At 34.7% G+C, this 26,486-nt stretch overlaps 2 protein-coding genes across 4 annotated transcripts in view; one reads left to right on the top strand and one right to left on the bottom strand.

Annotated features, from left to right (window-relative positions):
* The window catches only part of LOC149794742 (uncharacterized), a 42,368-nt gene extending 22,561 nt beyond the window's left edge, over window positions 1–19,807 (bottom strand). Inside the window, exons 1-5 of one of the 3 annotated variants that reach the window (XM_089964363.1) lie at window positions 19,569–19,807; window positions 14,737–15,738; window positions 12,675–12,771; window positions 3,613–3,668; window positions 226–282 (exon numbers count right to left, since the gene is read on the bottom strand). In XM_089964363.1, the coding sequence (XP_089820489.1) occupies window positions 226–282; window positions 3,613–3,668; window positions 12,675–12,771; window positions 14,737–15,721 (1,195 nt within the window). In that variant the 5' untranslated portion in view covers window positions 15,722–15,738; window positions 19,569–19,807. The remainder of the gene's footprint in view (window positions 1–225; window positions 283–3,612; window positions 3,669–12,674; window positions 12,772–14,736; window positions 15,739–19,568) is intronic. The other 2 variants (XM_089964364.1, XM_089964365.1) reach the window with 2 other exon arrangements.
* Window positions 19,808–19,869: 62 nt separating this feature from the next.
* Window positions 19,870–26,486, top strand: part of LOC149794741 (nucleolar protein 56-like) — a 42,225-nt gene continuing 35,608 nt past the window's right edge. Inside the window, exons 1-2 of the mRNA XM_089964362.1 lie at window positions 19,870–19,926; window positions 26,150–26,357. Coding sequence (XP_089820488.1) covers window positions 19,903–19,926; window positions 26,150–26,357 — 232 coding nt within the window. The 5' untranslated portion in view covers window positions 19,870–19,902. The remainder of the gene's footprint in view (window positions 19,927–26,149; window positions 26,358–26,486) is intronic.

The raw sequence follows: 26,486 nt of genomic DNA, 5'->3' as shown, positions 1-26,486 counted from the left end.
GATTAATCCATACTGCTATCATTGTCAGCATATATCTTTACCTTTTGATTAATCCATACTACTATCATTGTCAGCATATATCTTTATCATTTGATTAATCCATACTACTATCATTGTCAGCATATATCTTTACCATTTGATTAATCCATACTGCTATCATTGTCAGCATATATCTTTATCATTTGATTAATCCATACTACTATCATTGTCAGCATATATCTTTACCTTTTGGTTCTGCATCCAGATGATTGTTATAAAACTCCTTCTGTCGGGCAATCTCCTCTACAAAGATAAACTGGTAGTTTTAGGACTCAACCTTTTCATTGTATTTCGTCAGCAATTGGATCACACAATATATTAGCATTACTGTCAAATGTATGATAGGAAAGATAAAGAATGTCAAATGTTATGATAGGAAAGATAAAGTAAGAATTGAATCTGAGAAGTTTAGTGAAACTGGATCCAGATCTGATTATGCATAATTCACTACAACAGAGGTGCACAACCCATGGCCCACGGGCTGGATCTGGCCCATGAACGTGTTCTGACTGACCCACAGGGCAAATTAAAACAACACAGAAATCTGGCCCATGAACAGTAATTATATTAAAAGAAATTAGTGTTTGCGGACCTCAGGTTGTCTTAGAAAATGCAATGTACCCTTGGCCGAAAAAGGTTGTGCACCCCTGCATTACAATATAAATGGATAAATATGGCCATGAGAAACCAGAACCTGCTTTCATAAAACTTCTCAACTTCAGTACACCCTCAGCTCAAATTTAAGTCCTTCTGTAAAATTATATTTTACTGAAATTTAAAATCAGTTTCTCCATGATAGAAATGGTTTGAATCACAATATGTTTAGTCCAATTACAATATACAGTATAATAACTAATTAATGCCCAAACTCTAATTTTTAAGAACTGAAAATTTAAAAGACCACTGATTTTCAATACCCATCTGCTTCAGTCCATGATTACAAAATTATGCAGTAGTCCCAGTTGATCACACTGTTACAATGTGTACACAGTAAAACTTATGATGAAAGACCGCCCCTTCTGCCAACAACAAATGGTCTCTCAAGACAGGTGGTGTTTCATAACAGGTTTATACAAAAAGTCCAGTTTCCAAGGTCATGTTTCAGAACAATTTAAAGAAAAATAACCAATCACTGTACATATATATATATATATATATATATATATATATATATATATATATATATATATATATATATATATATTATTCTTTATTAATATTTCTTGCTACAATATTGTATGCATTCATCCAAAAACAAAATTATAAAGCAATAAAGATAAACTTCTATTATTAAACATGAAATCACATTTACATTTGAAGATCACATGTAGATATATCAGCATATGAAATCTTTTCTGTTTTACTCCTTTTCCTACATAACACACTAAGTTTGTTTAACTGACATTAAAACCACTATTTTGCAAGTGGTCTGTTCTTTTTCACTTCTTTCAACTACAATAATTATTTGCTACAGTGTTAAAATTTGTTTCTTTTTAGCTGGAGGTTCCTCCATTGTTATTAGGATACTAGGTGTTAACATTATTAGTGCTCAGTTGTAATATAGACTGTAAAGACGATTTCAACTAAGCTTTGGGAAAATATGAAAAATCTATATATGTGCATTGTATATCTAACAATTAATGAAATAAAAAAGAAACAGCTATCTCATCCAGAAACAGAATCATTTATTCAGAGACAAAAGTCAATGGCTTAATTCAATGAAGACATACAGGGATTAACTCTATAAACAAAGTGTATAACCCCATCGCACCAACTTGAATAGACAACAGCTTGGTAATTGGGATGTAAAACTGTGACAACGAGAAAAAGAACCCACAAAATAACAACAAATATCACAAGCAATTAACACTATCAATTGAATCCTGCAAATGATTCTCACTACCTGGTTTAAAAGAAATGACCTTATTCACCCCCAGGTAATATGGATTAACTCTAAAGACAATATACATGACCACTACCGTAACCTCAGCAATGCAACGGCAATTTGCGACATGTACATTAACCTGGTTTATGAACTGTAACATCTGTCACTATATAGCAACCGGTAGCCAGAATCCTTTCTTTTTCTTTTTGTTGTTCTTTTTATATATGTTTTTGATCAGAACAATCTTTACTATTCAAGCGATTGTTGTTACAAATGATTACATAAAGGTCAGTGGTGTCTGTCTCTGTTCTTGCAATATGGTTGTTCATAAAAAAAAATTCTTCATAGAGCTGGATACTGGGTACTAGTCATACATATGGGTGGTAGATATGATAATGCCGGGTACCAGGCAAAGTGCTGGAATAATCTACATGTACTTTAGTCTGGTTTACCATAGAAAACATAAAACACTTTAAACATACCAACAAAATTTCAGATAACGGTAGCCATGCTAACTTTTTTATAGAACTTATAAGCAGTAACTGTTACAGGGATTAAATAATGTTCAGTGGAATTTATCCCCATTTTGTGATGCAGTCATTCATAGCAGTGTCGAAATGAATATTTTGTCGAGAGATCGTGGTTGCATTCAGCAGGTGGTCACCCATGACAGAGCGTTCATATAATAAAATTGATCTGTGCATTACGATTGTGGTCAGAATGACAGGCGGTCGCTCATAAGTTTTTACTGTATCAATGTATAATTCACTAAAGTCACATGTAGTTTTAAACAATAGCTGTGTGGCAAGTTCAAAGACTCACCAGTCCTACCTCAAACAGTTGCTGAGTGGGAAAATGTGTTGATCTATTGATCATTTTAACTCTGTTGATATTTACAATGACTGAATACAGTGGCAGAAAGACTCCCCGATAACATTTTAAGAATGCATCAAAAGAACAACTTTAGCTTTCCTTATTGTGCTCTAACCAATGGCCCCGCCTTTCCATTTAGAGAATATAACACTCTTAATTGGGGAATATATGGTAGTTTATAATTAATCAGTATCCAGAATTGAGCTGTGATTTTTGCTTATGGCTGAGATATCTCATGGAAGTGGGATCAGCAATTATTTGTGTACAGCACATGCAAACCTGTGTCCCAATGTTAGTTAGTCACAGTATTTCTCATGTAATAAATCTGGAAGGGGTGGGCCTCTTAAAATGTGTTATTTGTCAGAATAAAATATGTTCGATGAATATCTTTATCAAGGTTTTTTTTAAAGATGTGGCAAGGTGCTTATGTTTTTAAGCATGGGGCTTATTATTGTAGATATTGTATATACATGTACTCATCTGAAGGGCATGTATTGTCTGACCTTCAGGTTGGAGAGCTAGACATTAGAGTAGTTTTCACATAACATATACAAATTTAAATTAATATGGTTTCAGTATATTTCATCCAAATGCTAAAATATTTAATATAAACCAGAAAGCTTTGCTAAATTAAACGGTAATGTTTACAACTAAATCTGGTTTTATTTGTACAGAAAATACTTTGGCCATTATTATTCCAATAATTCATTAATTGAACCAATTCATCTGTCTTTATTACGGCAATCTTGTGATATGCAATTAAAAGTTACAGTATTTAGGAGAGAGAGAGAGAGAGAGAGAGAGAACATGCACACCTTCAGCAACCTGTGGTAGGATCTTATACACAATATCCTGGAGCATTCTGTCAAGTCTGAAAGCAAAACATATTTTGAATGAGAAGAACAATTACCACAAGACCGGTAAATATATTGTACCTAATTTGAATAAACATTTAAAAAATACCCTGTATACACATAAAAAAATACCCTGTACACACATTAAAAAAATACCCTGTATACACATTAAAAGGATACCCTTTATAAACATTAAAAAAATACCCTGTATACACATTAAAAAAATACCCTGTATACACATTAAAATATACCCTGTATACACACATAAAAAAAATACCATGTACACACATTAAAAAAATACCCTGTACACACATTAAAAAAATACCCTGTACACACATTAAAAAAATACCCTGTATACACATTAAAAAAATACCCTGTATACACATTAAAAAAATACCCTGTATACACATTAAAAAAATACCCTGTAAACACATTAAAAAAATACCCTGTAAACACATTAAAAGAAGTTTCTCAATGTCCAGTTAGTGTAATGGGCATGAAACTACATCAGCATCACTGTAATCATGTGCAACGGCTCTTGTTGCAACTTTATATGGTTTCTCAAACATCCATCACCTCAATGTCCATCATTTTATACCAATACTTGTGTCTTGCAGGACTTGGACAAGTAGTATATAAAAAAAAGAAGCCCAACGTACCCTTGATACTCTGTAAAACCCTTGATACTATGTAATTTGAGGTCTGAATTAGCTTGTGGAAGGAGTGTAAAGACTATCTGAAGTGTCGGCAATCAAACTAAATGACATATAAGCAAGTAGTATACACCAGACTGTAAAGGACTGCACACTTTACACAAAAGACAGGAACTTCTCCCATATCCCTTATTCTGTAACTGGGTGGGGGGAGAGGATTCAAATAAGGATCCAGCAGCTTTCCATGGAATTAAATCATATGACTTAATCAATTAATATTAATGTCAGATATAATGCATTGTCTGCTTTCCACTACTGATGTCAGGTTCTAAATTTTTTCATGCTAATTAAAAGGAAAACTGATTTGTAAAATTTTTAATTTCAATTAAAGTGCTTTGACTGTAGATCTAAATTAAATTTGAACAAAAATTTGCTGACAGAATGATTAAAAAAATTAGCATTTCCTGCTTGTGCAGTTTCTGAATAATGCATTTATATTCAATTATTCAACAGTGGAGAAAAGTACATGTTAGATATGATTCAATTATATGACAGTGGATAAACATACATGTGAGATGTGATTCAATTATACAACACTGGGTAAAAGTACATGTGAGATGTGGTTCAATTACATGACAGTGGAGAAAAGTACATGTGAGATGTGATTCAATTATACAACAGTGGATAAAAGTATATGTGATATGTGATTCAATTATACAACAGTGGATAAAAGTACATGTGAGATGTGATTCAATTATACAACAGTGGAGAAAAGTACATGTGAGATGTACCATGAGAAGGAACTGCGAGACAGTTTTTACAGATTTAGCAATTTTACATTTGTAGGAGAGTTGATGAAAGTTTGAAATGCAAATTGTGTCATATAAAAGCAAATCTAGTTTTTGAGATACTGAAAAAGCATTTTGTTACCTAATGAAAATAAGACATACATGACATGTTAAAATTATTATCATGTGAATCCCATCTCTGATACCTAATTATTCATGGTCATTTTTTTAATTCTTTTGGATTTTAAGTTTTATTTCATAAAAGATGTGAAGATTTCTTATAGAATGTAACAATTATAAAATATCAAAAGATGACGTGAAACATATAAGAAGTGTCATATAATCATTACACTATACTGAGAAAAGAAATCTGACAGCTCTTCTTTCTAAAATATATTAATCAACAGTTTAAAGTTGTTTACATTTTTTGTTTCCATTCAGTGAAATATCAGATACTGTATAATAATTTTACAAAAATTCAAACAGATTTTGTGGAGCAGATCTTAAATATTTATATAAATGTAGTGTAACATGTAACATGCATTTAAAATTTAGTTTAACAGATGCAATGGGTTTGTTCCTACTGCTCCTTTGCCTGTCCCCCTTAAAATTCTTATTTTTTTCATAGCAGATATATTTTCCTGTCCATCAACCTGTCTGTCTGCCTGTGTGTCTTTGAATTGCTTCCAGTCCAAATTATTAAAAAAATCTTCAAACACTGGTATATGCATTGCCAATGCACTGGGTTCCAAACATATCCCCCACTGTATCACTACATTCTGATGATGTGCACTACAGATGGAAATACATTATGAAACATGGAATAACTGCTGAAAAGTTATTCTTTTGTAGTGAATCAAATGAGGTTGAGCACCAAGGCTGATTAACATGTATCATCAATTCAAGCAGCCCCACCTCCCCCGAGTACTTGAGATCTTCTCAATTGTGTATGGGTTTTTTTAAAAAATATTTTAATTTTTCTGAGAAAAATTAAGAAACAAAGTTCTTTATTCCCTCTTTTTGTCTCCTCTTTCACACATGAACACTAACACATGAACTTGAGTGAATTTACAAAGGTTATGTGATTATTTTAAATTGTAATATTTGTGGCATGATTTAAACAAATTTTATGAGTAAATTATTACTTTAATAAAACTTATCTGACCACAATAAACTTGGAGCACATCCAATACAATGCAGATCCAGTCAAATGAAGCTAAAATATAATGTTTACCATATTATTTGGTCTGTTTTCACAACGGAAGTGGTAAAAGGCCAGCTACTTGTCAAGGTGGCGCTATACAGTTTCGCATTTTGCATAGGGTTAGGAATTTAAAGAAAAAGAATGTCCCCGGCTTTCTTCACTGGTTATACTGGCTATTTAAAAAAGACCTTGTATATCTTAGGTATAATGCAAAGAACCTTTAATTCCCTTTATTTTGGTGTATGATTGATGGGTGTACTATGGGTTATAGAGTATACAGCTTGGCCTTACTTCAAATGTGCACCTTTCAAAAAAGTGCTAGCTCTACTTGGTCATTTTCACTTCCTGAACTTCAGAGGTCAATTGTATAAAAAAGAGCCGATAACTTTTTTTACATTTTATATATTTGGTAATTCATTCATTGCACTTTCAGAAGCTGGTATTGTCTAGTCTGGCAAAATTCATTTTCCCTATTTTAATAGCTGCTATGTATAGTGTACTTTAGACTAATTCAGACTGATTTTTTAACACAAGGGAGCAGTCATTTTAGTTAGCAGTGTGCTTAAATCATGTAAAATTTCCAAAAGTACAATATCCAAAAGAAATATCATCCACATTACATTAATGTAGCATAGAGGTATGCAAACGTTCTCTCCACTGTGCATGTTTTAAATGCGAACTACTTCACCTTACATACGTCACTCTCTCAAAAGTACATATTATCTGGTGAGCGCCACCATAAAGAAGATGTAGGTATTATTTTTTATGATTTAATTATGTTTATATGGCTGAAACATTTAAGTCGCAAGCATCAAAACAATCCTTATGAATAATTCTCCTGCCTTTTTCCCCACAGAACAGTATTTATGAGTGTCAGAGTCTCTAACAAGTCCAGCCTACCCCCCCCCCCCATGATAAAAGTGAGCTATTTTAAGAATGCACATTACATTTTGTAAACATAGCAACCAATGTTATGCTGAATGACAGGAACATGAAACTAGCCAGAATTATTTCTGAGATATCAACAATGAATTTTGCAATTAGAAAAGGGAGGTAACTCATCAGCTTCATAAAGGTCAAAGGTCAAAGTGTAAAATATTTGCCTATTGTTTAATATGGAAGAAGCGAATTCACTTTCTCTTCATTTATTTTTTTATTTCATTGCAAATAAATGAAAAGAAACATTTTCACCATATATTTCTGTCACTTATTGCAACAGTTTTAAATTTAAGTTGACTCTATTCCTATATTCTAAGTCTTCTAATTTCCCCATAATTAAGGTCACTACTCACACAAACATACCTCATGGCAAGTTATGTAAGCAAGAGAAAAATGATCATAATTAGCTTATTTTCATGCTTAAATGCAATATGAATGTACCATTTTATTCAGAACATCATACATAATTATATGAAAATAAAAAAAAATAATTGCAAACATTTTTTTATTTTCTTTAAGGTGGCGCTATACAGTTTCGCATTTTGCATAGGGTTAGGAATTTAAAGAAAAAGAATGTCCCCGGCTTTCTTCACTGGTTATACTGGCTATTTAAAAAAGACCTTGTATATCTTAGGTATAATGCAAAGAACCTTTAATTCCCTTTATTTTGGTGTATGATTGATGGGTGTACTATGGGTTATAGAGTATACAGCTTGGCCTTACTTCAAATGTGCACCTTTCAAAAAAGTGCTAGCTCTACTTGGTCATTTTCACTTCCTGAACTTCAGAGGTCAATTGTATAAAAAAGAGCCGATAACTTTTTTTACATTTTATATATTTGGTAATTCATTCATTGCACTTTCAGAAGCTGGTATTGTCTAGTCTGGCAAAATTCATTTTCCCTATTTTAATAGCTGCTATGTATAGTGTACTTTAGACTAATTCAGACTGATTTTTTAACACAAGGGAGCAGTCATTTTAGTTAGCAGTGTGCTTAAATCATGTAAAATTTCCAAAAGTACAATATCCAAAAGAAATATCATCCACATTACATTAATGTAGCATAGAGGTATGCAAACGTTCTCTCCACTGTGCATGTTTTAAATGCGAACTACTTCACCTTACATACGTCACTCTCTCAAAAGTACATATTATCTGGTGAGCGCCACCCAAGCTATAGTTCAGACTAGAGTGGTTTCCCTTGTGGAGACTTTGGCACTAAATTCCATTGATTGTCAATAACTACTAGAGCAGGTGTGCATAATCATCCAAGGATGTAACTGCAGGGGGATGTGTCCATATTATGATCAGGCAGTTATTACTGAACAAACTTATTTTACTTTAAACATTTGTTTTTCCTTCTTAAAATATGGTGCCTAATGATAATGTGTTAGATGAAGTAAGCATGAGAAGGAAAAAGCTGCATAATATTATCCCAGACTTGGCCTTGTCTCTGTTCATCTAACATACACAAATGGGAACAAAGTGTACGAGTCAAGACAGTTCCAATTCAGGGAAACAAGGTGTAAGGGATCAAAACAGTTCCATATCAGAGAAACAGCACTGATTGTGAGGGCTTTCAAATTTCGGACTTGTGAGAAAAAGGATAGACGCTTTGCATTCCACCCAGTTACAAACAGGCCCATGACAGACTGATCTCACCATGAGAAGGTTTTACTTTATGCTGAGGTGTGGATCTGCTAATTACAATAGGACAGTAAGTCCACTAGGAAACTGAGCCTGTCTGGAATGTGGCAGAACTTAGATGTGGATTTGTTGACAATATTACTACCCAAGAAAATCTTAATCCTGAAGGCAGAGGATTGGGAACCTCAATCCCCTCTGCTTTCTGTAAGAGTGTTTATTTCTTGCTGCAAGACATTATAAAAAGCCTTTTTGTTAAAATCCTATGCTGATATGACCATCCATTTGGGAGTAGTAACAATATATATATATTTTCAAACTGTCTGCTATGATGGCCTTATTTGATGTCTGAAATCTTAGAATGAATCTATTTACCTGGTTTCATAGTAATTTTCCCAGTAGTTTAGATATTATAGAGACAATACATTTTTTCTAATGGATGCTGGATGCCAGACTCATCTGGTTTATGACCAGTAGTACTAAAGGCAACAAGTTTTAAATCTGCCAAAATGTTTTGTGTTCTTTTTATATTGATAGGGAGTTACAACTTTTACATACTGAAAGTGAGTTACAACCTTTTTATATTGATAGGAAGTTACAACCAATTGACAGGGAGTTACAACCTTTTTTTATTGATATCGAGTAACAGCCTATTTATATTGATATTGAGTTACAATCTTTACATACTGAAAGGGAGTTACAGCCTTTTTATACTGATAGGAAGTTACAACCAATTGACAGGGAGTTACAACCTTTTTATACTGATAGGGAGTTACAACCAAACGACAGGGAGTTACAACCATTATATACTGATATCGAGTTACAGCCTATTTATATTGATAGGGAGTTACAGTCTTTTTATATTAATATAGGGAGTTACAACCTTTTTATGTTGATAGGGAGTTACAACCTTTTTATACTGATAGGGAGTTACAACCTTTTTATATTGATAGGGAGTTACAACCTTTTTTCTAATTAGCAACAATACACTGTATCATCTTCAGGATTTGAATATTAGCCTGAGTGTGTCTGTACTTCAACAGAAAAGGATGAGTTTAGCCACAGCTGCAAAAAAGCATAAAGAAACATCAAATATTTTCCAACCACAGGGTTAACTGCTGTTTTGCAAAATAAACATACTAAATTCAACTGTAAAGCCCTAAATGGCCACAGAAGTCTTGATCGAAACCAGCACAGACATGACTGAGACTGTAGATCTCAATATGCAATGGAGCTACTGAACAAAGCTGGTTTTTCACTGGACAAAACCCAAACTGAGTTGAAATAGGAAAGAAACAAAAGGTCTGTTGAACTGTAAACAGCCTTTATATATCTACCAGAAGTCTCGGAAATGTTTAATCATACGTATATGGACACCAATTTTTTAAATCTGGGATGCAGAAAATCATTTATGTAGGATTCCTCTGTATGCAAACAAGGACTGGGCAGCAAATTCAAGGGCTTCCCAGTCCTGCTTCTACCATCTGCTGAGTGGGAAAATGTATTCACCAACTGATCATTTTAGCCACACTGATATTTACAATGAGAGAATTCAGTGGCTGAAAGACCCCCAGCTGTGCATGCTGTCCTTATAAAAGTACATCAAAAGAACATGACACAGTACCTGGGCAGCAAGTTCTTCGAAGTTGTGCATGTGACCTCAAAATCAAGACCCTTTGAGACTTAAGACAAAATGCTGCAATATCCGGATAAGTATTTTGGAGTTAAACGACAAATTGATGAAGATTTACCGAGATTAAGACAAATGCTAAAGTATCTATAACTGATAGTTCAGATGAAATAGTAGCCAAGTGTACAAACGTGTGATGTCTGGCTTAGTGTTTGGAATAAGACATCCCCTTGGACTGACAAAATTCAGTCTCACTCTGATGGACAAACAGGAGCTAAATGTCAGTGATGTAAAGAATTTGGAAAATTAAACTCAATGGCAACCAATGCTTTTTCTCATCGGGATATTAAGACACTTTAGGAAAACCCAATATGCTTCTCATAGGAGACTGCAAGTTTTGCTAGTGTGAATCCTATTTTTACCAAAATAGGAGGCCAAGGTATGGGCATCCATGGTGCTATGAAGGGGAAGGAAGATTAGCAACCCTGGAATGGATGTCCCCAGATCCAGTAGAGATTGGATGGGAATATAAAGGGGGGGGGGATGCTGATCTAATCCCTAGTCAGTGTGCCAACTACCTAGCCCCAACATGATTAATTGGTAGAATTAACCTGGGTGAAGGGGGTTATCAATCCAAAGATTGGTAAGGCAACTCTGATCTTATGAAGTTCTCCTCTCACATTATAGAGGAATACTAATTCTCCTTTTCAGGGAGGCATGATATGCAGATTGCCTTCACTGGACTAAGGGCTTAAAGAGGGTGCTGCTTCTCCCTATCTGGGGCAGGAGTGCAACTCACTCAACCTGAGTTTCTCCATCCTTTGAGGAGAACCTAACTGAAGCCTTATCCAGCACTGACTGCATAGTTACATACAACTATCAGTAACCATTTGGATATATTATTATTCTGTGACAAAGAGAAATATCCCATACCCTTGGGATCCAGGAGTATTCTTCTCTAATGAAGAGGAAAATCCCATACTCCCTGGGAATAAGTATTCATCTCTAATGAAGAGAAAGATCCCATACCATCCTTGAGTTGAGCATGTCTTCTTCCAAGTCCCAATGGAATCAAAGAAGTGAATCTCAGCTGACTCATAAAGGATCCCATATCCTCCTGGAAGAAGTGCATTTCTTCCTCCCTTATAAAGATTCTGACATAAAGCATGGTCCCAAACCCTATCAGATCCCAGTCAGCAAAACAACCAGCCATCCACATGTGGACAATTAGTATATGACAAGCAAGTCCCAGGCATATCCTGTCTGGCCTTCTTTTAAAACCCTACATTGCCCCCCACTCTGCCATCAGGTATAGTACTGTATTACCATGAGGTATAGGACTGTATTACCATGAGGCAGAGTACTGCATTACCATGAGGTATAATACTGTAATACGATAAGGTATATTACTGTATAACTATGAGGTTTAGTACTGTATAACCATGAGGTATAGTACTGTAATATGATAAGGTATATTACTGTATAACTATGAGGTTTAGTACTGTATAACCATGAGGTATAGTACTGTAATATGATAAGGTATATTACTGTATTACCATGAATTACTGTATTATCAAGAGGTATAATACTGTAATATGATAAGGTATATTACTGTATAACTATGAGGTTTAGTACTGTATAACCATGAGGTATAGTACTGTAATATGATAAGGTATATTACTGTATAACTATGAGGTTTAGTACTGTATAACCATGAGGTATAGTACTGTAATATGATAAGGTATATTACTGTATAACTATGAGGTTTAGTACTATATAACCATGAGGTATAGTACTGTAATATGATACAGTATACTGCTGTATAACTACGAGGTTTAGTACTGTATTACCATGAAGTACTGTATTACCAAGAGGTATAATACTGTAATATGATAAGGTATATTACTGTGTTACCATGAGGTATAGTACTACATATATAAATTCAGAAGAAAGAGTACAATAATGATTAATGTATATACTTGTGTACAAGTCAGAAACAACACAGAACCTGATCTGTTGGTGCATCATGTGATCGGCAGTCTGGATCTATTTTGCTTGCATATCTGTCAAACTTAAACATGATTATATATGGTATGTTGATGTCATCCTGAATGTGGTCCTAGGTCTTGCAGAAGAGACAAAGGATATGATAATGCTGAACTTACTTGATATTGACAAAGGGGTCTGTTGGATGGATTTCTATGTTACAGATCGGACAGTGAAGACTGGTCAGGGTGTGCTTTACTATGCAGTTCTTACAAACTGAAATAAAAAATAATAAAATAAGATTGGCAAATATTAAAAAATGGAACTAAGTAGCAACCTGTCAGTATGCACAACCTATGTACCTTAGGTCTGTGAACTCCAATCCTTTAAAGATTGCAAAATGTCTTCCAATATGAAACTGCCTACAAATGCTCCAATTTACAAACAGCATGCTAAACAAGTAGGCCTACATTGTATTATTAGCATGCTAAACAAGTAGGCCTTCCCTGTATTATTAGCATGCTAAACAAGTAGGCCTTCCCTGTATTATTAGCATGCTAAACATGTAGGCCTTCATTGTATTATTAGCATGCTAAACAAGTAGGCCTACATTGTATTATTAGCATGCTATACAAGTAGGCCTTCATTATTAGCATGCTAAACAAGTAGGCCTTCACTGTACTATTAGCATGCAGAACAAGTAGGCCTATACTGTATTATTAGCATGCCAAACAAATAGGTCTACATTGTATTATTAGCATGCTCCATATCAGCTTTCTTCCTAAATTTAAAAATTATTAGCGATACACAACATTCCTGATTTAACTGGGCTAAGTTGACTTGGAAATGTTGTGCCTAGTGGCTTTAATTAGTTCTTCATGGATGCTGAACATGAAGTGTCTTGCTTAAGGACACAAAATGGCAGTTGACCCAACCTTGTCTTGGAATCATACATGGTACTTCTATGTAGGAGTCCTGTATCCCATCCAATGGTATTTCAAAAACTAATATTATAAATATAATTATGTTATCAAATTATTATCTTTGAGTGTTGCTAAATTGCAATTATATTTTTTCTTCAGTTTAAATGCTATTTCATTCATTATGATCCATAATGTATATTATTTTATTATTTTTTTATTACATGTTCTGTTTCAATTTATACTTCTTGTATTGTAAAAAAAAGGATCTAGTTTTACACTTTTCTTAAAGGGGATGAACTCTGCATAACCCTACATCTATAATTTTAAAGTCTATAAGAGGTTGCTTTTCTTTTGTTTTACCACAACATGAAATCTGCTTGGATTAGGACACTATGTTGAAATCTCCTGCAATGCTGCTGATTCAATATATAATGAAAACAAGGTTGGATCAGCTGTCGTATCCACTTACAGCCAAGTAGTTTCTGAGAAAAAAAGCATTTATTGTTTGGTAATGGCAACATACTTCATTTTTGATTGGCATCATTTGCATAAAATCTGAAAACCATTTAAACCAAAATGATTTCTGTCAAATTTGGTCATTTGCTGAGTGGTGTTAGAGAAAAAGTAATTTTCAGTTTAAAACAAAAAATATTTTTAGCAATAGTGGCCATATCTGATGGTTGATCTGCATCATACAACTGCAAGTCAGCCATGAAGCCTTCTGTCAAATTTGGTTATATTCTGTATTGCAGTTTAGAAAAAAAAAGCTATTCAAAAGGTTTTTCTTGTTTTAGTAATGGTTGCAACATTTGACAAGAGATTGTTATCATTTGAACAAATCTGAATGACCTTCATCCCAGGCTGCTTTCTTTCCACTTTAGTCAAATTCTGTTGAGAAGTTTTTGAAGAAAAAGTCATTTCAATGTTTTTCTGTTTTTAGTAACAGTGGCCATATTTGAAGATGGATTGGCATCAAGCAGACAAATTTGCAAGACTTTTATGCCAGGATGCTTTCCATAAAACTGCTCAAATTCTGAAAAGCTGTTTTTGAGAAAAGTTTAATTTTGTTCTATTTTTAGTAACAATGGCCATGTTTGAAGATGGATAAGCATCATTTTGAATAAATACAAAAAAGCTTCAAGCCAGGATGCTTTCTTTCAAATGTGGTCAAATTCTGTTGAATGGGTTTTAGAAAAAGCTGTAAACAGCAACAGTGAACAAATGAAGCACAGCTGACAATACATGACAAAGGACCATTCAAGATGAACTAATAACTGATAACAGTAAATTAAGATGACAAAAAATACCCCATACTTACACACATGCATACATTCTGTGATAGTAGAAGCTTCATACAAATACCCCAGACACAGCCCACATGTCAAGTAAGAGTTGAGTTCAGTTATGGGGATCTTTACTGGCTCATCACTCAAGTCTGGAATAGCCAGAGTTTTCAACCATCTGTCTGTCATCTTTTTGGATTGTTCAAGCTTTTCTAATGTCTGCACTGACCAGTTTCCTTCGATTAATTGCTCTTTGGTCTTCTTTTTCTTTGGTTTGGTCGATTTACATGATTTGCTTGCCAGGTCATGGTTGACAGGAGTTGAACAATGTGATGACCGTTTATCCATAGAATCTTCTCTGTCTAATAACGACACATCAGAACATGACTCGTTTGTAGCTGAATAATTTGTGTCCTCGGTATTCATAAAACTTGCATCTATGCTACGTGTGCTAAAATCATGACAAGTACTTGGATAACTGGCCTCATTTGACTCATCTGTAACTGGAATAGTTTCATCACAAGTTAGTGAAAGTTTTTCTAATTTTGGCTGAGAATTTGTCATTTCATCATCATCATCATACTCACTATTTTCTCTGGTGCTCAAAAAATCTACAGTATTATTGTCTTGATCTGATATCATTTCTGAAATGTCATCAAATTCCTCTCTGGAAATATCATCCCCTATATTGTTCGACTCCTTAGTATTCACACTCAAGCCTAGATCAGGTGCAGATCCAAAATCTCCTACATGGGAACCACTGCCTTTTCTCCATGGCTGGCAACTGATCCTGTTTTCTAACAAATTTTTTGCCGATTTTAAATTGCCAAACCTCTTTTTTGCTCTTTTAACTTTTACAAAATTGTTCTCTTTTATCAATGAAGAGTCTCTTAACAATTCTGGGGATGTGAGATACTTCATCAGTTCTGAACCAGCTGGCTGTGTGTCCATTCCTGATCCACCCTCCATGGCCCCACTTGAATCACCTGTAAAATTTGAAGATTCACAGGAGTCATCCATCGTCAATCTGCAATAAACTGCATGAGATATTTTATGTTATACATAGGATCTAATCAACTGCTATCATAAATCAACTGCATGAGATATTTTATGTTATACATAGGATCTAATCAACTACTATCATAAATCAACTGCATGATATAGTTTATGTTATATATAGGATCTAATCAACTGTTATCATAAATCAACTGCATGAGATATTTTGTTATATATAGGATCTAATCAATTGCTATTATAAATCAACTGCATGAGATATTTTGTTATATACAGGATCTAATCAGCTGCTATTATAAATCAACTGCATGAGATATTTTGTTATATACAGGATCTAATCAACTGCTATCATAAATCAAGCCTTATTTAATTCCAACACATATCCAATACCTTAAAATCAAATTATTCATGTAACAAATTGAATATTATTATATTTTTTATTACAATCTGTTTGACAGTGACCATTCAGCAAATATTAATTTCTAAGGTTCTAAGTTTTATTGATGCACTCTCTGGAAAGAAAAGGCAGGGTTTATGTGATCCTGTCTGTCTGTACTTCTGTCTCTCTATTAATCTATCCATTCATCAGTCCATCAGACTTTAAATTTGGGATGTGGTTGGTAGGTGGGTACAGATATGCATAACTGTTTAAAAATACTGTATATACTCGCTTATAAGTTGAGTCAAACTGCAAACAACAAAGATCATGTCCTACCATAGCATAATGTGCTGCATATCAGGGTCTATGTTGTTTGTTCTAATGATTACTCCTAACAAACTGCACAGACCAGATCTGCCTGCACATGATGTGAAGACAGATATGGGCCTGTGCATTTTACAGTTGGGACCATCTTATATGTGAGTATATACAGTATATAAAATAATGGTGTTGGGCTAGGAGGATGGAAATACTTAAAAATGAAAACAATTTCTTAACATAGTTGGTATGCACAGTATCATCAATGAGGACAGGGTTGTAACATTCTTTTGAATACACCTAGCTCAAAGAAATGTTGTCACTTACCACAAACTTGCCAATAAGCTTTAATAAAGATAGCTACAAACAATTTAAGGTTTCAATCAAGACAATGATGGGTAATAACTTTTGTTCTTCAGCCTGCTTCCCTTTGATTTACTTAAAATGAATTGGGCTTTGTATATGCAAGTTGAGTTGGCCTAACAGGTACCCTCACAGCTTCACCTTACTTTGTATATGCAAGTTGAGTTGGCCTAATAGGTGCCTCCACAGCTTCACCTTTCTTTGTATATGCAAAATGAGTTGGCCTAATAGGTGCCCCCACAGCTTCACCTTACTTTGTATAACTGAGTTGGCCTAATAGGTGCCCCCACAGCTTCACCTTACTTTGTATATGCAAGCTGAGTTGGCCTAATAGGTGCCCCCCCAGTTTCACCTTAGCTATTCTCAGCCAATTAAATGGTGGTTGCTTACATGTGACCACTTTACCTTTTAACTGCTTCTATGCAATTCTATAAACAGTCCCAACAACAGTTTTACACAGGTTCTTGGCAGGACTGGTTACTATTCATACAAACTAGGGACATATAAAGTGGTGGTCAAATAAGATTTGTCTCTATCTCTGTTTTTGTTAAATCATTTTCTTGGATTACTGTAAATAATTTTTTTTCTGTCAGAAGAGTGATTGTGATTACAAAATTGTTTCTCTCACATGACACATAATGTCACTGCAGTAACAAACTTGCCCAAGGTCTGTCTAATCTAAAAAAATGCCAAACAAGTCGATCCATTTTCAGCAGGCAATAAAAACCAAATTACTTATCTTGTTTCTGAATGAGGCTCAAGCTTATTAGACTAATTCCCTCCTCCTTCAAAATGGGGTGGGGGGCAAAAAAACAACTATTTAGTGGGACATGTGTGTGGGTAATTATCCTATATTGTCTTAAATACATACCCATGAAGCATTGATTGTGCTTATACGTAGGTGTCAATGTCTATCTCACAGATAAATTTGTAAAAGTTGGTAATAAAAAAGCATATTGGTGGGTTCAAATGCTTTGCTGAATATAATGATAGTAGAGCTCACAACAGAACTTCAGGACAATGAGTCCTGGACTCTTCATTTATGGAGTCCTTCAATTTTAAAAAAGACAGAAAGAAAAATGAAAAGCACATACTCATTATTTTAACAATACAATGAAAAATATTTATATACATAAATTTCTAAAGTTTTTTTCTTTTACCCGTACAACAATACATGTGCTAACATAAACCACAAAAATAAAACTGACAACAATTAGTTTTAATCACAAGAATGATCACTTAAAATGCTGTGCAGTTTTCCTTAGATGTAAAATAGCATCTCCATTCCCACCAAGGAAACTTACAGCAGTGAACACGTGGCATTACACTGTATTGTATATAATATATAAATGTGCCATTACTAAATTAACAAAGGAATGAAATAATATATCAAGTAGCATATGTGCCAAAAATAATGGTTCCAGAATAATCATGTTAATTAATAAATAGTGTTACATGCCTTAGGAGGTGATCTTAAGAAAATAAGGTGGGGTATAATCTGGCCTCAATAGAAAAAGAATGGTTGCCGCACCGAGTCATACCAAAGAATTATAAAAACAGTACTAGCAGCTGCCTCACTAGGAGCTCAGCATTAAAAGGTTAGTGTTAGGACTGGTTGGCCTGGTGTCAGGATAATGTGACTAGGTGGGACATGATGCTACATGTCTGCAGAATGGTCTCACAGTGCTAGACATCACTATAAACTGACACACTGCAGAAGATATCATAGAGATATGACTGAAAAATGTTATGCTAAAAATCCAAATCACACACATACAATTTAATCTAGATGGGACAAATATGCAAAGGACTGACTTTGTTATGAACCTAGTCTGGAATGTGCAGAGTATGTTATGGACTGAGATTTCCATTCACCAAGTGCAAACTTAAATATTTTCCCAGCTTTAGTTACAGTACATTATGATGATTTGTACCTGACCTAAAACAGATTTTAGCTAAAATAACTTGTCTATTGAACTCAGTAAGATACCAAGACTACCATACATCTGGATCTTGATTTGTATAAGTGCAACATCCATAGTCATAGTCCTAATAATACATGTCTTTTTGAAGGTTTCTGCATTACCAGCTGAGGCATCTGATTTAGTATGATAAAATGTAGTACTGAGTTCCAGTCTCTAATCATGTTTGTAAAAAAAAGGTTTACTTGTTAGTGTCTGTTCTAGCAAATGGAGTTTTTTAACTGTCACAATGGGTTTGGTTTTATTGCCAATTACTGTGCCATGTACCAAGTCAGCTTTGTAGGATATTTGTTTTAATCTTTAAGCTTTTGTAAAACTGAATAAGACATTCCAATAAGAACAGTTACAATTGTCATGCATCTTTTCAGTGCAAGTTTAAAACCTATAGAAAGCGATTGTCATTGTCAAAACGTCTATCTCACTGAGTATAAATGAGTATAATCAACATTTCCAGTGTTCATCCCCCCCCCAAAAAAAAAAATGTTAAATTTTTTTGCAAGATCAACTGTATCACCTGCTTAGTTTAGTTGGGCAGGTAGACCAAAATGTTTTTTTCCGCCTTTCATTTTTTATTTCTGTTCTCACATTACTGGTGTCAACTGTAATATCAGAACAAAACAAAACTTGCATAAAACTAGTTTAGTCGATGGGGCACGATAATTTCACATGGTTATCCGTTACCAAGAACAACTCATCAAACAACTTTTTGTTACATTTGGAGCGAGAAGGATGCTTTAAATAAAAATAATCCTAATAATACCATAATAAGTGAGATATATTATTTTCCTTCAGAATTCGCAACAAGACTTACCGACTTTCTTACCACCGACAACCACACAGGATATAAAATATCGACAACTAAATCATGTTTCCTGTAAATATCTACTAGTGTTTTCTCTGACAGGATATAGGTAACAATGTACATTTAAAGCACTCAGTATTCATAAAAGCACGTTATTTTCAAACATTAGTCGCCTTCTATTTTAAACAATGTAAAAAATCACTGAAAATGGTATGTTCACTGTTTACAATTCGTACAAGAGTTATGGGAGCATGTCGTTTCGCTTATATTTTCTTAAATAGAATTTGATTGGATAGAAAAGTGAGTTGCAACAGGATATCCAATCAAATTGTATGATATAAATATGTTTGGTAATGTAACAAATATGGTAGGTTGCACGTGGAGTTTACTTCTAACATAATACTAACTCTTATAACTTATTGAAGGCTGTTGTATATTGATAAAACACTAAGCGTTCACATACTTAGTTTAAAGTTTTGTATTTGTGACGAAAAACTAAATGCGACGACCTAAATAATGTTGCAAGATGTTTGGAAGAATTTGTTTCATGTGGGTGGGGGTGGGAGAAGCTCTGCTGTACAATAGTTATTAATTTCTCATATATAATACACATTAACTGGTATCCAAGCCTTTGGTAACATGGCCTATTCATAGCTGTGCAATAGAAAACCATGCACACCAGATGCTATGGAAAATGCTGGAATTGGTATTCTCTACACAGTAAGAATTATAATACAGGTGTGTAAGATTTAGATTTTTATCGTAGCTAGAACAATTTTTCAGTCATAAAGCCTTTGGTATGACTCGACCGGGGTTATAACCCAGGACCACCCACTTCAGAGGCAGACGCTCTAACCACTAGGCCACCGGAGTGGTAATCCACCAACATAAGACTATCACATGATATTTTTGTTTTGGTGCTATGTCTTACTGCCTAAATATCAGCCTTATGTAGTTTGTTCACATGTCGACAGACGGGAGAATGAGAAGTAACATTTTGAGGAATATCATGCATTTTGCAGCCCCAATCAACACTTCCACAAATTTAAATATAATTGATTTTACTTTGCTGTCTTTATTCTGATGGAATCAATATATGACAGAGCAAATGGATGCATTTTCATGTTCTGTTCACCTGGTTGGATTGTGGTGGAAGCAGGGAATGCTGAAATCTAGGTTGAAGAATGTTTCTTTAATGAATGAATGAAAATATTTATATATTTAAGAAAGAGTGTTGATAGCTTTATTTCTTTAACAAAATTAATCATCCTTTTAATCCATTTCGGCATTCCTGGCTTCTATTGCATTTCAGCAAAGTGAAATGTAGGTCAAAGGAATTTGAAGTCCATCTGCTTGTGTGAGAATTTGAATTTATTTGAAAAAAAGTTGTCAGAGTAAGTAAATGCCATCTAAATCACCATGACTTTTAGTCTGAGGAAAAGCAGCAATATATGAGATATTCTTGTGTGTGTGTGATTTGGATTTTTAACGCAGCATTAACAATGTTTTCAGTCATATCGCTACGATGTCTTTCAGTGTGACAGTTAATAGTGATGTCTAGCACTGGGGCATCATGCCACAGACATGTAGCATGATGTCCCACCCAGTCACATTATCCGGACACAAGGCCAACCAGTCCTAACACTAACCTCTTAATGCTGAGCGCCAAGCAAGGCAGCTATTAGTACCATTTTTGCAAGTCTTTGATATGACTCGGCATTGGAGCAAACCCAAGACCTCCCACATCCAAGGCGGACGCTCTAACCACTAGGCCACCAGAGCAGAGATATTCTTGAAGATCTTTACGCTCGTTCTGATGGCAGTCGATATTGGAACATACTTCACAAGGCCATTTTTCAATAGTAATACATAGCACAAAAACATAATTAACATGTGCTATGTTTTACAGTGTAGGGCTAATAATACAGATAGACATGTTAGGATGTTACCTCCCTTTGCAGTAGGTTGATGGTCATGGGGGGGTAGGTAGAACCATTGTGCTCTTGTTTGCAGTAAACATAACTGATGAAACTTGAGCAAAGGCAACTTATGTACAGTTTTAGAGGTCATTTCAAATTTGAGGTCACCAGCTCCTGATACTTTTTGATTATCTTGTGAAGTAGTCTGCTCTGAGTTGAGCAACAAAGCTAAAATAATGAACTTGAAACATTGAAAGCAAACACTAATTGAACAGTCTTTGCTTATCTTGTTAAATAGCCTGCTCGGAGTTTAGCAATGATGCTGAATTAGTGCAGTAATATAACAAAACATTAAATTGTAAGAACAAGTAGACAATAGTACTGGGGACCTAAGCTTTTGGTAAAATTTGCTTGAAATTTTCAAAGGATGTACCATTTTTCCATGTAATATGTTCCCATATGATTTTGTGAAACCCAAGCATTGCAGTGGGGGCGGAGAGAGTGAAGAGGATTAGGAAGGACCGATCCACCATCTCTCCAAGCATCCTTATGGAGTTGCTGTGGCAGCTCATGAAGAATTCATTTGCACACCATGCTTTCTCAAAGGGTCATCACAGATGACCACCATTTAGTGGATGTGGTCTGTTTCAAATGGACATGGTTGATTGTGTATTACCCCTTCAAGCATACTCTTTAGACATTCAGAGAGAGAGAGAAATTAGCTGAAAGTCCCACATATGAAAATGTGCTTGGTGAAGTGTACAATTTTTATTTAACTGTTCTTGTCATGACAAGTTTTTTGAGCATGCAACTATTTATAAATCTGGGGCCCCCAAGTGGTCTAAGGCACTCTCTGTTACGAATCACTGCCATCTCACCTCTGTCTGCGTGGGTTCGAGTCTCGAATTCGGCTAATGTGGGTATGTGAAAAAGCTTGCCAGTAGCTTCTCGTGGGTCGGTGGTTCTTTCCAGTTTTTTTCAGGTTCTCCCTCCACCATTAATACTGGCGGCCATGTATAGCCTATTGTGTGCTGAAAAATGGCGCTAAACCCTACAACAACATTTATAAATCTGGGCTATTCAAGAATGATTTGAATGATGCCTGTGAATAAGCAGTATTGCTCAGGAAGTTTTACAGTTGAGTGTTTAAAATACAGGTTACATAGAAAACCCCAAATATCTGATTCCCTGCATGGTTCATCTTAAGATTAAGATTTTTTTCTGCAGATACTGGCTGATGATAGTGATGATGACAATAATTTTTTAAAGTTATGAAGTATTTCAGATTATTTGGAGCTGGAAAAGTCTTAATGTAGATACCAGTGATTGGTTCTGAGCCTGAAATTGTTTTAAATAGGTGTCAGATGTACATATTGGATGGACAAAAAATAGCATACTGGTCAGTCTCAATTTCATTGGTATTTTGTAATTAAACATAGAATGGGCAGAGTATAGAGTCATTAAAATGACAAGTAGAATGCAATTTTCATTTCTTTTGTCAGTCGGTTTAGCCCAGCAGATCATATGCTACAAAACCATATCCATATCATGGGTTAAGATAAACTGCTTAAAAAAATTAGAATGAAAACAAAATGAAATAAGAAGGGAAATTTGTTTTAGAAGTAAAGATACTTATTTGAATACCTCTGTCTGCACAAGCCAACTATGTTATTGATGGACTTTAAACCCTTAACCCTTTACCTCATAGAGCATAGTGACAAAGTGCAGCTCGCTGTACATAGAACACAGGTTACCTAGTCGACCGCATACGCATAGCTTGCCTGTGAACTATTAAGCAATGTAGTGAATGTTACGTTTAACAGCATTTTTAACCATTTTACATTTTTGGTACACATCTATTACATGTGGAACAATTTAAGAGTAAAGTCCAATTGTTATAGCTGTGTAATTATTTATCACGGAAGAATTTGTTATGTGCTTTAAAATCTGGAGAGAATTCGTTCACCATCATATCAGTGAGGCCATGTGACCAACCGTAGAGCTGCCATTTCTCATACTCGAAATTTACAAGTTTTTCATCTGTGTCTACATCACTAAGTCACCTAAATTTGATAATTTATAAAAACTAATTGCAGCCTATATCAATATCAGAGCCTTTACCTAGGTTATTGAATCTTTCATAGTTGTGATTCTAATCATGAAAACTTCGTAAGTACTGAATGAAATCCGCGACCGCCATTTTGGAGAGTGGAGATTACGACCCAGTTACTTTAAATAGCAGATATCGACCAGTACATAAACAGTGACCACGTGATCTGACGTAATTGTCATTCACAGAAATGAATGTAGTATCTAATAAGGGGTTTTCCCCGAAGGTGGCGCTACGAAAACCGGCTTAAAATGGCCATTGTTTACAGCAGACGTAAAAAGGCGCTTCTATGGGACTTTTGTAGAAGCGTCAATAGTCGCTTCGATGCGACTTTTGTAAAGGCGTCCAAAGACGGTTGTATGAGGTAAAGGGTTAATGCGGCATTTTGGAACAGATAAGAAATCTGGCATAATAGTAAACTACTGACTCAAGTAAGTTAAGTTTAGTGAAAATTCCTATTTTGGAGCAGGTGTATCCAAAAGATAATATCAGTGAGCCCTGAAAAGTTGTACATAAAAGACATAAAGATCATTTCCCAACCTATTCAAGCTTGCAAAGCTATGTGAATACCCCTTAAGAGGGAACTACACGACAATATTCGTACACAGATAAGGAGCAGAGTATGCTTAGAAATAATTAACAGATTAATGCTTATACAATTAGAGGTGACATCTTTTAAAGATTTTGATTTCAGTAGGGCTATAATAAGGTGGAGCGGGAAGAATGACTGAAGACATTAAGACTGATTTATTTTTTGGTTTCATTTGCCTAGTATTTATACAGAACAATCGGTGTTTAAGAGGTAATTAGTTTTCTTTAAAGTTTAAGAACAACTTTTTTTGAATACATTTTTTATTTAAGAAACCTTAAAAACTAGCAGAAAAAACTTTCCTTTGGTAGATTGTAGCCATTTCTGTTTCTGCTTTCAAAAGTTGATAAATTGTAACTAATATTTTAGCATGAGTATATGAATATATCACAGCATACAGGACTCGGGCCTGGTGTCTGCACAAGTGGATTACAATGGAAAAATGCACTGTTAAGATGTATTTGTCAGTTTGAACAAAAGATTTGTTTGTGTAACAGTAGATTCCTGTGCATTTTATATCCAAGTTTTTGTCTTCCTTTCATGGTGCCTTTGAATTGTATATACAAGTTTAAACGGCCAAAATATGTTGTTGCTCCAAAAATTACCATGGTATATTTTGTCACCAATAAGTAAAAAATAATTTTAGCAATTTGTGCCATTGGCAAAGCCCAGTGCCATTCCTGCCCTTGACAATTAAAAATCTTAATATCTTCACATAAAACTTTGCTTGAAGGTGGCATATGTCAGAACCAGTGAACCTATTTTCATGCAATGTAAAATGAATATTGTCTGGTAGACTTAAATCTGGCTTGTGTGGGATTGGTATGAACTTTGTCTCATGGACTTGCATGTGCCTTGTGTGGGATTGATATGAACATTGTCTTGTAGACTTACATGTTTCTGGTATGGGATTGGCATGAACATTGTCTCATAGACTTCATGTTCCTTGTATGGGATTGGTATGAACGTTGTTTCTTAGACTTTCATGTGCCTGGTATGGGATTGGTATGAACATCGTCTGATAGACTTACACATGCCTTGTATGGGATTGGTATGAACATCGTCTGATAGACTTACACATGCCTTGTATGGGATTGGTATGAACATCGTCTGATAGACTTACATGTGCCTTGTGTGGGATTGGTATGAACATCGTCTGATAGATTTACATGTGCCTTGTATGGGATTGGTATGAACATCGTCTGATAGACTTGTATGTGCCTTGTATGGGATTGGTATGAACATTGTCTCCTAGACTAACATGTGCCATTTGGGTTTAGTCTTGTTTTGCTTATTGTCATAATGTCAGTTTCGACAAGATAACTTCCCCAAAGCTTATTGGTAAGTTAAGGCTCTTTATTGCCTTTAACGTTGCTAAGTATTACTGCATTTTGGTGACCTTTGCATTGATAAGACCTTGAATGAGTTGGATTTCAAGCATTACACATTTAGAAAATTTTGGTTTTCAATGGAAATTATATCTTTTAAGACCTTGACAAGCAATTTGTACAAAGCAGAACCTTATATGATCTACCCATTTGTACTAACTTGGCCTGATTTATGGTTCTGTCCGATGTATGGAATTTGGCTGAAAATCCCCCTGAAATGAAACCAGTTAAAAATTCCAGAATATCAGATGTCTTAATGACCAGTACTTCAACCAAGACTAAACCCTAGTAGATGTGTATTCTCAAAACTCTGTGAAAAATCACAAGGTTGGATCAGAAATTAAGTACCAGAGAGTCAGCACATAAGAATATAATTTATAGGTTAATATGTTACCAGAGTCAGCACATAAGAATCTTTAATTTATAGGTTAATATGTTACCAGAGAGTCAGCACATAAGAATCTGTAATTTATAGGTTGATATGTTACCAGAGTCAGCACATAAGAATCTATAATTTATAGGTTGATATGTTAATGAGACATTGGGAAGATTTATTATAATTTCTGGTACATTGTTTTTTCCAGGCACAGTCTATGTTTGTATTATTTGAGCATTCCTCCGGGTATGCATTGTTCCGTGTGAAGGAGTTCGAGGATGTTGGCTTACTGCAACCACAGGTGGAAGCCAGTGTTACCGACCTTAGCTTGTTTAACTCCCTCGTTAAGCTTGCAGCTTTCTCGCCATTCAAAAGTGGAACCAATGCATTGGATAACATGAACAGTGTATCAGAAGGTTAGTTTTATTGCTTGGATTGCAGACTACTGACAGTTGTCGTTTGTCTATCAGCTTTGTTTGAAAATGCCATTGTTTTAGTGGCCAAGGGAGTCAAGGAAATTAATAGAATTTATTATTTACTTGTCC

Source organism: Sinohyriopsis cumingii, chromosome 7 (genome assembly GCF_028554795.1).
Source record: "Sinohyriopsis cumingii isolate HCF-2022 chromosome 7, ASM2855479v2, whole genome shotgun sequence".
Classification (NCBI taxonomy): Eukaryota; Metazoa; Mollusca; class Bivalvia; order Unionida; family Unionidae; genus Sinohyriopsis; species Sinohyriopsis cumingii.
This window is presented reverse-complemented; position numbering and strand designations above follow the sequence as displayed.